General features: G+C 40.9%; 1 protein-coding gene across 3 annotated transcripts; it reads right to left on the minus strand.

The window, feature by feature from the left end:
- Window positions 1–2,084: 2,084 nt before the first annotated feature.
- On the minus strand, window positions 2,085–12,674 carry capn10 (calpain 10). 3 transcript variants are annotated; one of them, XM_088616312.1, is made up of 13 exons: window positions 12,563–12,674; window positions 11,140–11,353; window positions 10,607–10,738; window positions 10,320–10,534; window positions 9,874–10,094; window positions 8,529–8,661; window positions 7,782–7,948; window positions 6,750–7,061; window positions 6,419–6,617; window positions 5,829–6,087; window positions 5,326–5,519; window positions 5,024–5,069; window positions 2,085–3,353 (listed from the first exon to the last, which is right to left on the minus strand). In XM_088616312.1, the coding sequence occupies exons 2-13, from the start codon at window positions 11,266–11,268 to the stop codon at window positions 3,324–3,326; spliced, it is 2,037 nt and encodes a 678-aa protein (XP_088472438.1). In that variant the 5' UTR covers window positions 11,269–11,353; window positions 12,563–12,674; the 3' UTR covers window positions 2,085–3,323. The 3 variants fall into 3 exon arrangements, with proteins under 3 accessions (XP_088472438.1, XP_088472430.1, XP_088472448.1); XM_088616304.1 differs by having other exon boundaries at window positions 12,536–12,672; XM_088616322.1 differs by having other exon boundaries at window positions 10,320–10,516; window positions 12,536–12,671.
- Window positions 12,675–13,225: the final 551 nt, after the last annotated feature.

Raw genomic sequence — 13,225 nt, forward strand, 5'->3', positions numbered from 1 at the left:
GTTTGTTTAATCTATGTCCTAAATATACATACTCATCTGTAATAGCAAGTAATAAAATGTAAACATGCACAAATTAAGATTTGCCAAAGAAATGATTTAATTTGTTTTGGAATTGACAGCTGTCATCAGAGGATTCTTTTTACAATCTATAATCATGAACTGCAGTGAACTTTAGAGGCAAGTTTTGCCAAGAGGTCTCCACATACAGTACAGTACATTACCATAATGAGCAACAGCAAATTTTTTACAAGTCAAGTATAACAAATCTTTTTAATTGAGTAATTTTCTTATTTGGACTTTTGTACAGCTAACTGACTATGAAACAATGCAAGATTGTAGCCTTCACTTGTGAATTGGAAAATGTTAAATGTCTCCAGCAAAAGAAACAATTATATCTATTAAGTAACAGCGCTCGGGCTGAAAAGAAGCCAGAAACAGCCTTCAAAGCTCCAAAAAGTCCCAGCATATTAGGTAATAATTTGTAGGTGCCTGATTAGTTTCCAATGATTAGTGACACTGAGTTAAGCAACTGCCCATTAGAAAGACAGAAACCTTAATAAACTTCTCTCACTTCAACAAAACTCCTAAGCAGTCCGCCTTCCTTACCCCTTGGTAAAAGGCTAGTTAGGGAAATCATTAAAATTAAATTATTTTGAAATAGGAACATTTCAGCTACTTTCCATGTTGTTTTTTTACTTTCACATTATTTGAGTTCCTGTTAAATCCATATTGGCCATAATTATGACCTTATCAATTATTAAACTATTGTTTAACTTTGGCAGTCCTTAGACTTAACCTAAGGTAAAGTGGAACTAGTGGAAATTCAGTGTGGTGGCATGTGTTGTTCAACATGTTGTTAGTTTACCACAGAGGTGCAGCAGTTTCCCGGACAAAAATACAGTACTGTACATGGTGAGCTTTCTGCTCCAGAGCAGACATTTGGATCTTACAGACTGAAAGAAAATCAATCTAGGTGAGAACAACAAAACTAATGTTTTCCCAATTAAAAATAGTTTGGCAATTTTAAATATTTCTCTGCAGAAAGAAATATGTGAAGCTAATTTTCCCTCAGAGCAAAAATACTTTGGAAGTTGTCTTTTATAAGTTTCTGTTCAGCACTACTACACTTCTGACATTTCAAATGGTGCTCGGTCTCAGTAGAAGCTTATACTGTACTGGTCAGAGCACAGTCATTCTGGAATGACTGGGTTAGGAAAGTTTTACTGTTGTCGGTTCGAAGACTTTGTTAACTTTGGAGTTGGCAAGATTATTTCTAGTAGGAAATAATTCCTTTATATAGTAGTTTATGTTTTTTTCTGTAATTTATATGGTATGTTTTATCTCCTCTTATTCTCCATTTGATTGAGTTACTGTTTCTCTTAGTTTTGCTTTAGTTTTCGTTACTTTTAGCTTTGCCAATATCCTGTGACTATTTTATCAAAACCATCTCCTTAAAAGGCTTCTCAAAGATAAACAAGGAAGTTTTAGTTTAGTGAATGACAGTTAGTCGTGTCATGTTATGAAAGCACTGGTGATGCTTTAGAAATTTAACTGCAATACGGACACAATACTCTGCATAAAATATTTGAGTATCTTTCCACCTCTGCTACTCTGCTCCTTAACACTGCAAATGTCTTTTTTGTAAGCTACAAACAACTGTCTAATACAAGGATTTTCTCCTGTTTGTCCCCCCACATACCTAAATTTGCCAATGCAAATGATCCTAAACCCTTAAGTAACAAGACAATTAAATCCTGAGAGTTGAAATTTATGCCCCTTCCACTTACTGTACAGTATAACTCCCAGAGATAATTTCAGTTTTTGTTTGTCACTTAATTTTTCAAGGCTTCAGGACTCTCAGTATGCCTAAAGAGTCTGCATTCATTGGGAATTAATTGAAAAATATCCACAAGGCAGTTCTATTCTGAAAAGCAAAACAAACCACTTAAAAACAAAAGGTGTTTTGTTTTATTGTTCTTCTAAAGTAGCTACTCTTGCATAAAACCTTGAACTTTGATTTGTTTAATACTCCTCCATTAAGAATCATTCGAGACCTAAGATCTAAGGCAAGAAATGTAACACTATAAAACTTCAGAGATTTATTGTAAAGTTGTAAAAATACAGATCAACCAATCTTCCACAAACGTCTGAAAACTTAAGGTTTAACTGTTTTGCCTTGAGATGGCTGCACTGTTACATAAGCTTTCTGCCCATCATGAAATGCTGAGAAAACACACCAGTGTCCTTTTATACAATACAGAATATTTAGCAAATATTCTGAAAGTGTACAACAAACTATTTGTCAGTTGTAAAATTGACAAAAATATCAATACATATTAAATGTCAAACAATTTTCATTTTTGCATTTTGACACATCATATCATGAGGAGACCTGCTCACAAACGCAAAAGCCAAGAGTGTGAAATTCTCTTTGAAACTTCATTTTTTAATATGTGCCAGTGAATTAAGGCTTATCTTGTTCTGACAGAAAAGAAAAAGAGGCAAAAGACAGATGAAAGAAAACATGACCTAACACAAAGGAAAAAGAAAACAGTGAAAATGGTCAACATGGCAAATGAGCTCCTTACGATGCCTAATTAACATGAGATGGTAAACTGTAGAAGCTGAACTAAAATAAAGCAGCATCATCTTCAGTCGAGTGGGAGCCTCTAAAACGTGCTTGGGTATTGCAGGTATTGCATCCTGAGCCTCATCATGGAAAAAACAACATCTGAAATGAAAGAGAAGCAGGGGGGAGGGGGAAAGCGTTTTCACTGCAGTTGCACGTAAAATTCTCGGCCATCCAGCCACACATGGAAAATTCCCATCGATGACTGCCGCCTCTTCCACCAATGCGTGCGGCACCCAGTGTCCGGCGGCCACTTTCAAGCGTGGCGGCCCCGTTTGGGGTGCCGGAGGCCGGACTCTCTGCCTGTCATCTGTCCCTGCGGCGGCGCCTTGAAAGCCCCCTCTCCCTCTGGTTCAGTAAAGGGGGGTGTCCCATCGCTTGGATTGAGGAGCCCAGGGGTGCGGTTTCTCGCTCTTGTTTTAAGCTCCTGGGCGCTCCATGAGTGCTGCCTTTGTTCGGGTCGCGGATGAGCAGCGCAGAGCGGGCCTCTTCAATCGGGGCTGTTTGTTTACACCGCCGAGTCACGTCGCCTCAGATTAGTGCCAGGGCAACGGACGGGCCTGCGATGTGCTAATCGCTACAGCCGGACCTTGGCAGCAAATAAAGGCTCCCGGCTTCGCTGGCCCAGTTCCCTTTCATCCCGAGCCAGAGGGCTGAGCCCACGTCAGCGGCCGGGCGCGCCGGTGCTCTGGTGCTAGCTGCGCATCACAGAGATGTAGGAAACCTGCCGGCAAAAGGAGGAGAAGCCACATCCAGTCACTCTCTGGAACGCCCTACTTCTGTGAATTACAGAAGAAGGTGGAAAGCTACTCAAATATACATATACTGTACACTCGACCTGTATAAAAAGAAGAACGTATATTTAGAATAAGAAAGGGCGGCTGCCTCTCTGCAGTAGGGTTCAATTCTGCTGTCTGGAGTTTGTATGTTCTTCCCTGGTTTGTGTCCTCCACGTGGTCCGGTTTTCTCCCGCAGTCCAAAGACATACAGTAGTAGGTTAATTGGCTACTGGGAAAACTGGCCCTGGTGGGTGTGTGTGTCTGTGTGTGTGTCATCCTGTCCAGGGTGTGCCCCGTCTTGCACCCTTTGCTTGTTTGGATATACTCTGGCTCCCTGAATTGGGTGAAGAGCGTACAAAATGGATAGGTAGAAAAGTGAAGTAAAACATACCTGGCACTGTATAGCACGTTAAGATTTTTTTATCAATCCATGTGTAGCTGTTCTGAAGCATGGGTTAAACAATAGTGCTCACACAACATGACGGAGCTTGTACTAGCCTCAAAGGGTTTTTTATCTCATTATAATCATTTTACTTACAGCTCAGTTTAGCTGCATTTGTTGACAGGTTGCTTTTAGGAATATTCACATTATAAGCAAGAACCTATCCTTAGCCTTAAGTACATACAGTAAATAAGGTATGTGACCTATGACATGAATCTGATGTGACAAAAGGAATGTTTTATTTTGAATGAAATTTCAATTCATTTTTCACCTCATACTATGCTCCTTTATGAAGACCCATGCTATGGCTTGGAAGATCCTCCCCTATTTAATATCTCTTCACTGATGTCTAATTCAGCAATACAAAGTCCTTAAATGTAATGCAGCCAATCAGATCAAGAAACAGTGACTACACCGAGACAGACAATAGCAGCTACACTACAGGCAGCCCATCAGAATGAGTGTAAAATGGTCACAAAACAGGTAACAGAAATTTAACCTTAGCTGGGACAAAACAGCAATAGCTGGAAAAAAAGACCTTTCTAATAGATCCTATTTTAAAGGTCAATTTCTACCGTTTTGCTTTAATGAACGAGCTTACCACACCACGTTACAAAATGCACCTAAAAGGAATAACATTAATCAAATTTGCAAATCTCAGAGATTCTCATTCTATTTCACTGGAAAATGATTCTACTGTATGAATTAAAAGTTTTTTTTTTTAATAATTCACTAGGAGTAGGTTCTGAGAATGTGGTCCACATGCGGTTGGTCAATACTGCCACCTACTGCAGTACAGTTTTCTCTACACCTTAACCCTTAATAGCAGAAAACAACTAATGGAGAAGGATAACTACTGTATGTTTTTCAACATGAAAACAAGAACTCCAATGCAGCTCACAGAAGAAAAGCTGTTTATGGAAATTAACCACAATATCAGGTTGACATATGTTAATATTTAAAGCCAAAGACAAACAACTTCCAGAAATAAGAAGGCAGAGCCAAATTCCAAACTCGATGCACCAATTGGATTCCTGTGATTTAGGATATTCTTTGTAACAAGTCCTTATCTGCCACAAACTTTTACATATTTTTATAAAATGAAGATTTGTTCGTCTCTACATATTGCAGAAATAGTACAAATATACTGTACATGCAAACAGATGGACATACCTCTTGTATGATTCTACCCAGGTTCTCTTTACTTTCCACCGCTTTTCTAAACAGACAGAAAAAAAAACATTCCGTTATCTTGTGCCCAATTACTCAAAACTATGTGATACTAGTTTATTTGAATTTTCCCATAAACACACAAACAAATTGCATAAATTGCATGAATGTTTTATTTTGCAGAACTTAAATATATTCTAAAATTTTAAACAATCAACCCCAGTAAGGAACTGGACCGACTGCTAATCTATCTTCTGAGCAGTACGTTCATGCCCTGAGGAGCCATCTCAAGCTGTGGTACTTACCTGTCTATTTTGCGAGCCACAGTGACACTGAAGCAGCCCTGGCAGTCAGGTTGGTAGGTAGAGGGGACAATGATGTAGTGCCCTGGGGCCAGGCTGCAGAGTAGGCTGACTTCCTGAGTGTAGCGATGGGGGACACAGCTGGCCTGAGGCTCTTGATCTTGGGAGATGTGTGGTTCTCTGCTCTCTTCTGAAATCTTCATCCCAGAACATAACCATAAGTAGAATAATACATCGGTTTTACAAAGTCATATGTACCAACGGACGTGATGCTGACATAACATAATGGAGCATTTTCCCATTTTGCAAAACCAGTGCTGTTAGGCCTAACGAAACCACACGTCCTTAGTTATTTATTTAAAATAAGATGTGCAAATGAAATTACTACAAGCTGTACAAAAATCCTCTATTTTCTTTCGAATAAGAAGGTCACAGGATGATTAGGTCAGGTTAATATGAAGTATTTCATACCCTACCCCAGTCAGAAGCAAGACTGCAGCTCTCACCTGATAAACATGGAAGCCAATGGGCTGGCAGTCTTTGGCAGGGCAGTGCTGTTGCAGAGCGATCCTCACGTTGGCCCCTCTGGGCTCACAGTTCACAGTAAATGGTACACGGGGGTTTGACAGGTGAGAGGGGAAATTCCTGCTGCCCCCCGCAGTGGCCCCAGGGATCCACTGGCCCTCGGAGCAACTGGTCTCCCACTCTCCCTCCTGGACCGAGGCTGCTAGGTCCCCTGTAGGGGAAGGGGGGGCTTTCAGTGCACTAGGAAGAGAAGGGAAGGCAAGTGAGGTAAACAACACACTCCTCTTCAGAACAATCAAGCTCACAATTTCATCCCATCCTTTGTATCGAATGAGCTGCTCCTTTTTTGGAGTTACTTAATACATTTTTATTCAACAGACAACTTTAATGAAAATTGCAGAGAACAACATTACATTTCCAAAATAACATAACTGAATAGACAACCTTGCAAATCCCAACCTTACTTTGTCAAGCAGGTTTAACGGACATTGCATTAGTGTCATTCCATGACCACTGTTGTGGAGTGAAGTGTTGCCCTCATAATTCTCAGGAAATTAAAGATCCCACCCACCTTAGAGACACAGGGGCAGTGGAGAAGACGCGCAGAAGGAAACTGGCTTCGGCTTCCTGCAGGAAAGTGCTGGGAATGAGGAGGTAGAATCCGGCAGAGAGCTGGGTGTGCAGTGTCACTTCTCTGTCATAGGCATGGCAGTGTGTAGAGGCACAGGGGGGTGTATTGAGGGTCTTTGCCAGATTAAAACGCTTCTTTTCTACCTGGACATGTGACACATGAATGTTTAGACACATGCTAAAAGGACCTGTAAACTTAAAAAAAATCACAGCAGTACTTTATACAATTTATACTGTGTTAAAAAAAACTAATATGGTGTTGTAGCTTTAACCTACCTTCCATAAATGCAGGCCTATAGCTTGGAGGTGGTGTTGTTTGCTACTGTCCATCGGCATATTCTCCTCTCTACCTTCTCTTTGAAAGTTGAGTGAACAAAGGTCAGGCCGAGCAGTGCCCCTAACACTGAGAGCACACAGTCTCCATCTCTGGTGCTGCAGCAGGGACAGCAGTATTTCTCCCGACTCACTAATGTGCAGCCAGAACTTGGGGTTGGTGCCAAAACTGCTGTTGTTACGGCAACCACCTGCAGAACGACCTTTAACCCAGGAGCCACACACCTGATCGGAGTGAACTAACTCCCTTCCTGTGAGACACACAGAGAAGTAATCAATCAACTGGCAAAACGGCAATACATTTTGCAGACTACCAAACAGGAGTCTTGCGGTTTAACCATAATTTATTATAGGAAATTGATTTAAGCACCATCTCAACTTAACAGTTCCTACTCTGAAACTCTAAAGATGTGTCCAATAAAGTTACTGTATGTCTAGAGATCTTAAAGAGAACTAATAGCCCCTCTTTTGAAGCTGAGGCTGGATTACCAACCTATTTCCCCCCATGAGATGGGTGTAAGCCGCATCCAGGTGAGGCTGCACATTGGTGGTGGTGGAGGGGAGCCCTCATTATCTGTAATGTGCTTTGAGTGGATTGTCCATAAAAGCGCTATATAAGTGTAAGCAATTATGAATTATTATTATAAGATAAATCTAGTTTACATTACAAGTAAAAGATGTGAAAGCTTAGTAATGTAATTAGAATCCAGCTGTCCCCAAAGAGATCTGCAGATTTTCATTAATAATAATAATCTCAAAAACAATTTGAAACCATTTTAAAAAGGTAATACATACATAATGAATACTAAAAATATATAATTTGGAAATGACAACTACTGTATGTCAAAATGAATATATTTTTCTTTATAACTTAGCTAAAACATAGGTCATTTCAGACCTGAAAAAAACGACCAACGAAAATTCTGACCCTAAGCAAGCTGCACATTATATTACCCTCCATGGAACCTTACCAGTGTGAATACTCTGAAGAAATCCCTGCTCACTGATTGGATATGCCACTGTGACCTCATCAAATTCCTTGAGGAACTCCCCCTCTTCTATCCAGAATTCCCCCTCCTCAGTACGGCCTAACAGCTCTTCAGTACAGTCTGGTTCCAATTGGTTCCAGCCCTCACCACTGTGAGCAAAACACATCCCCAGATCCAGGCAATTACAGTTTACTTTTCCCTCCAGTGTTTACATTGCACTCTTGCATTATTTTCAGCAGGCATACTGGGCATTGAGAAAAACCATACAATCTCCTTCTTGTAGATCAAAAGTTTATCTTCTCACACATATTTTAGTGCCACTAAATTTCACTGATATGGTATTACTTATTTTCATTCATTTGTATCTATTTATCATTTGCATCTTATCTCTTGAAATTTGGAATATAATGTACTGAACACCACTGCTCATGAATGGCCTCATGAATAATCATACAGTACATGTACATCCACATTACTGATCTTACTGTACCACAGTACTGGTCAGATGCTACATTAGGTCCTCGCACTGCAGTGAAGAAACTATTGCTCACAACATGCCTTTCTGTGCTTCGAAGACGGAATATTCCTTAAAGCAGTAATACATTTAGAAACTGTGCCGGGCAGCAATTAATAAAACTCAGAGATCTTCTTCTGAAACTTTGCAGGAGTTCCAACAGGAGAAATGATACAATAGGGTCCATTTTCTCCCATCAAAGCCCCTGAACTGACCCCTCGCTCCAGATACCACCCCAGCAGCGGCGGCCCCAGGGGTTTCGGATCCTCAACAGGCGAATCCCACGGCTCTGCAGCTCCACCCATTCCATCACACTGAAGGCGTGGAACTGCCCCAGCTCACCGGCACCTCCGACACACAAACACACAGCACATGAACAGCACGGGAACAGAACAGCTCATTTGTTTCTCAACAGGGCTTGAAGAGACATGTCTTTTCCTTGTGTATTACTCAGATTCTTTACCAATTACAAATGCTCACTGACTGCAGTAAGCTCAAGTTTCCGACTTCTGCTCACGTATTTCATTCTTGTGTAAGCACATACAGTGGTGCAATCTATGAACCAAATTACCCGCAAACAAACTGCCAAGAAACACTCTCAAAGATACTTTTTTACAGAAAGGAGGGGACATCCTATTGGGTTTTCAATAAAATTTACTGTAAATAAATTAGAAGGATAAAGTAAACTAATATTTATATATTAGGAAATAAAAATATAAAATATATAATACCTAAAAATATACAAGATATATAAAAATGCTAAATGTTTTTCTGACATCATTTCTTTGATACTTGAAATTATGAACTGGTTTCTTTAGACCATAGCTGTTGGAGCAAAGAGCATATATCCAGGATGCAAGCAGTACAATAGTTGGATATAGCTTCTTTAAGAAAAAAGATGCCCAAATCCTAAGGTTCACTTACAGTACATGGTAATCAAATACAGTACCCTCTTGATTCTTAAATGAAAGACTAGACAGGCCTATATTCCTTCCTAATATTAAAACCACCTAATATCACAGTATCTGCTGTGCTCAGAAATAGCACAAACATTCCAGCAGTAACAAAGTACAGTCATAAGACTTGTCTAGTGTAAGACAATGGGAGTTCCTGATAGGCTACTGAGATTCCAGTATGATTTAGAGCGCTCTGCTTGCTGAGCTGCAAGGCAGAGCTTTTCTGTTCTGACTGCTCTGCTTCAGCTGCACTGTTAAAGTCCCAAGGTGACTGTCAAACATTTTATTCTCTACAACAAAATATACACAATTTCTCATCTTAAAAGGAATTATGTAAGTGTCACAAAAGTGTAAAAGTGTAAAAGGCACAAACAGAAGGATAGATGTGATAAACAGAAATTACATACATCTTCTTTTATTGAAAGCACCGTTTTTACATAGATGGAACAGAGAAAGTAAAATACTTTGAAGCCAAGTAAGCCTCCTGTAGAGGCCTTTTCATTACATCCTTTAGCAGTAAATCATGTAGCCTGAGGAGGGAAATAACAGTAGAGACAGCATTGTTACAGTACATCCCAAGATTATTGCCAGTTATTCAACTCACCTCCCGGAGAGCTATGAACTGAGCAGCTCATCACACATCTGTCACCCACTCCCACCAGGCTGCTCAGACTGAATTTCTCCTGAACAATGTCGTCCTCTCCCTGCTGTCTCAGCTCCTTCCCCACTTCCTTCAGGCTCCATCGCTCGGCCAGTCCCCCTGAGACATCAACCAGAGCCTCTGCCACTTGCCCAGCCCAGAGCTTCTCGTACGAACCATGAAGCCTGGAAAAGGTTTTGATTTTAGTTGCATGTGGAAAATGAACAGTGTGCCTTTATTCTGTGTGTATTAACACCTGCGTGTACTATTTAAAACCTCTTCCTATGACATAATACATCATGGTTATACAATATCTGGCTTCTAACACAGAAAATAATGATGGCTCTTCAAACAAGCTACAAAATAAAGCTTTGCAGCTCATAACATCTCCCTTTTCAATGCACACTTACTTGGCATAGGCTTTTTCCAGCAAGGCCACCCAGAAGGCACTGGGAGACTGGCAGTGAGAGAAGCACAGTCTGGCACCAATGCAGGGCAGCTGATCATCTATCTCTACATCTATCCAGCACCCAAACTGCCAGAAGCTGAATCTGAATTGGCCCGTGTATCCACATTCTCCCCACTGAGGCTGCCCGAAAGGGACCACCTGAAACACAGCATCCACCTTTCAAATAGACTTGAATTGTTCATTCTAATAAAAAGAACAGAATTTAAGCACAGACGTCTTTTCCCCTACCTTGTCCATCAGGAGCTTGTTCTTCAGCAGCATGCTACAGGCGCATAGGAACCAACAGTCTCCCAAAATCCCTTGCTTTGCATGGCCATCCTTGGGATTCTCAGGAAACAGTTTGGGTGACTGACAGATTGCCTGGATTACAAACAGAACACAACATGCTGTCACACTGAGGTCATGACTCAGCAATATACTGTACTGTATGTTTTCTATCAGCACAATACAACAGAATGAATAACAACCATTTAAGAATTTTACTGCAACCAACTAGAATTAGAAAAAAAAAGGAAGCTTCACCAGTTTTGTAGCCAACTTTTTTTAATTACACCTTAGCACAGAACTCAGGCTTCACTCCTGACATGGGCTATGGGCTATTAGTAAAAGATCCATGTTGTTATTTCCACACCATGCATGTTTCTCACTCCATTTAATAACGGGAACAGCCCTTTGCTTTTCAACCTTTTGCGTCTTTTGTTTGACACGAAAATACCTGGACTAAAGCAGTTTGACACACGTTGGGGAAACAGAAGTCCCACCTGCGGGCGCATCCATACGATATCCCCACAGAACTTGGAGATGGGGGTGGTGTATTCGGAGAAGAGGGAGGACTCCAGTGGGGGAAAGTCTGGATCCTCAAAGAGTCCCTGCCCATCGTCACGTTCCATTGCCACCCTGGGTCTCCCCTGAACGCCTACAATGTCCTGCTCTTGGCCGCCATGCACCCTGGCCTCTTCATTGTGCTGGCATTTCCTTAAGGCAAAAAAAACACACGAGTTTCACTCTGCTTGCTGCATTACTCCTCATTGCTCAATTGCTTAGTGCAACTGTGGAGATGTGTCTGGGGCTCTGGACTTCTGAGAGGAGCACTGTGGGTCCAAATTCCAGGTGGGCCTCTTGCTATCTACCCTTGAGCAAGGCTGTTTACTCATTTACCCCAACAAACCAGATGTACAAAAGGTACCAAGACTTGAAAGCGATTAAAAACAAAGTTAACTCTCATTCCATTAAATCTATAGAGGAAGTCCTCATCCAAAGCAAGAATAATTTTTAAACATGTTATTGTTGCGTGGAACAAAATGGTTACACAACATAGTTTGCCATCTTATACTTAATGAAAACAGCACCGTTTTTAATGGACAGTATGATTAAAAAATAAAGTGTAAATATTTTTAACAGACCTGTATTCATATTTCTATAGTTTGGGAGATGATTTAGGCCACCAGACCGCCACTCCACATTATGCATGCAAGCTGTTCAATTAATTGAAATGGAAATGTACTAAGCAACGGTTTTTCTAAAAAATAAATTTCACAACACAGGTACTGTATTTTTGAAGAGACAAATCTTACGTTTTGACTTTTGTTGTTATTATCGTTGTGTGCAGAGACAACCCATGATGTTTCAGTGTACTGTCACTCGGTACAAGAAGTTCCATATAAACCACTGCAATCTAAGCTGTTTATGCAGACCAGATTTAAGAGCTGCGACAATCACATGATGACTTTGACAATAGCTCGCGTACTGTATGCGTTATTCTTTGAGTACAACAGATTTCTAAAACAAGCGCTGCTGTCGGTACTTCAGTAGAATTAGATTCTATACCAGCTCTGTGTTCCAGACACCAGGCGTCAGTAAGCCCCAGATGAGACACTGAAGAACGAGGAACAAATAGCAACTAGCTACCCTTTAGTGGGTACCAACAAAGTAGTAGCGGTGTTTCAGAATTTATCCTCAATATATCGCACATTGCCCTGTGCAGATATATGGGAAATTAACGCACAGATTAATCGTGAGTTTCCTGTGTAGCACTGAATGAATTACCAGTCATGCATTTTCTGTCATTTAGCTAGTACAATGTATCCGACAACGATGTCGGCGTTGCTTTATTCTGAAATGCACAGGGCGCACACATTAGAAACCAGTCAACAATACCAGCAAGTGAAAATCCTCTGTTCAGACCTTTCAGGCTGTTTTCTTCCGGGAAGCAAGTATGAGGTAAAGACGAGATCTGCTTTCCGACAAGATGTGTCTCAGCTTCTCACAGCGCTCTTCATTGATGACGTTACCCGCCGCCCCCATCCAATGCAGCAAGATAAACGTTTATGTGCCACACCGTGGCCACTGACGGAACTGCACGCGAAGTCAAGGAAATGTAATCATTCTTTACATTTACAGTACGTAATGCTTTTCATCCTTTGATTCCACAAAATCCTAAAAAGCGTTAAATGTTGGCTGGGACCCACTTCCTAGAGGACTGGGTGAAGAGGGGATGTACGTTTTATCCACAAGTTAAGGTGCAGTACTCAGATGGGTGACACGATAGCCATTATACACCTGTATCAGATCGACTTACTAATTAAGGCAAACTTTAGTAAGACCAGATTGTCCAAGTATGGAGAGTGTTTCCTCTCATTATACTTGCGTATTGGTTTGCTGCAGTAGCCCAGAGAGAAGAGTTTCTCCTGCTTGTCCACCAGCTTCGCTTGTAGAGGCAATCTGATTTTCCTTGGAGGTCATCCTTTCAGTACTCAACAATCCCAGCCCTACCTACTGTAGCTTTTCACATCGGCCTAAATGGTACAGTAGAAGTGCTTTCAAATTTACCACTTTGAAATGCTTTTT

Source organism: Lepisosteus platostomus, chromosome 2 (genome assembly GCF_059453375.1).
Source record: "Lepisosteus platostomus isolate fLepPlt1 chromosome 2, fLepPlt1.hap1, whole genome shotgun sequence".
Taxonomy (NCBI): Eukaryota; Metazoa; Chordata; class Actinopteri; order Semionotiformes; family Lepisosteidae; genus Lepisosteus; species Lepisosteus platostomus.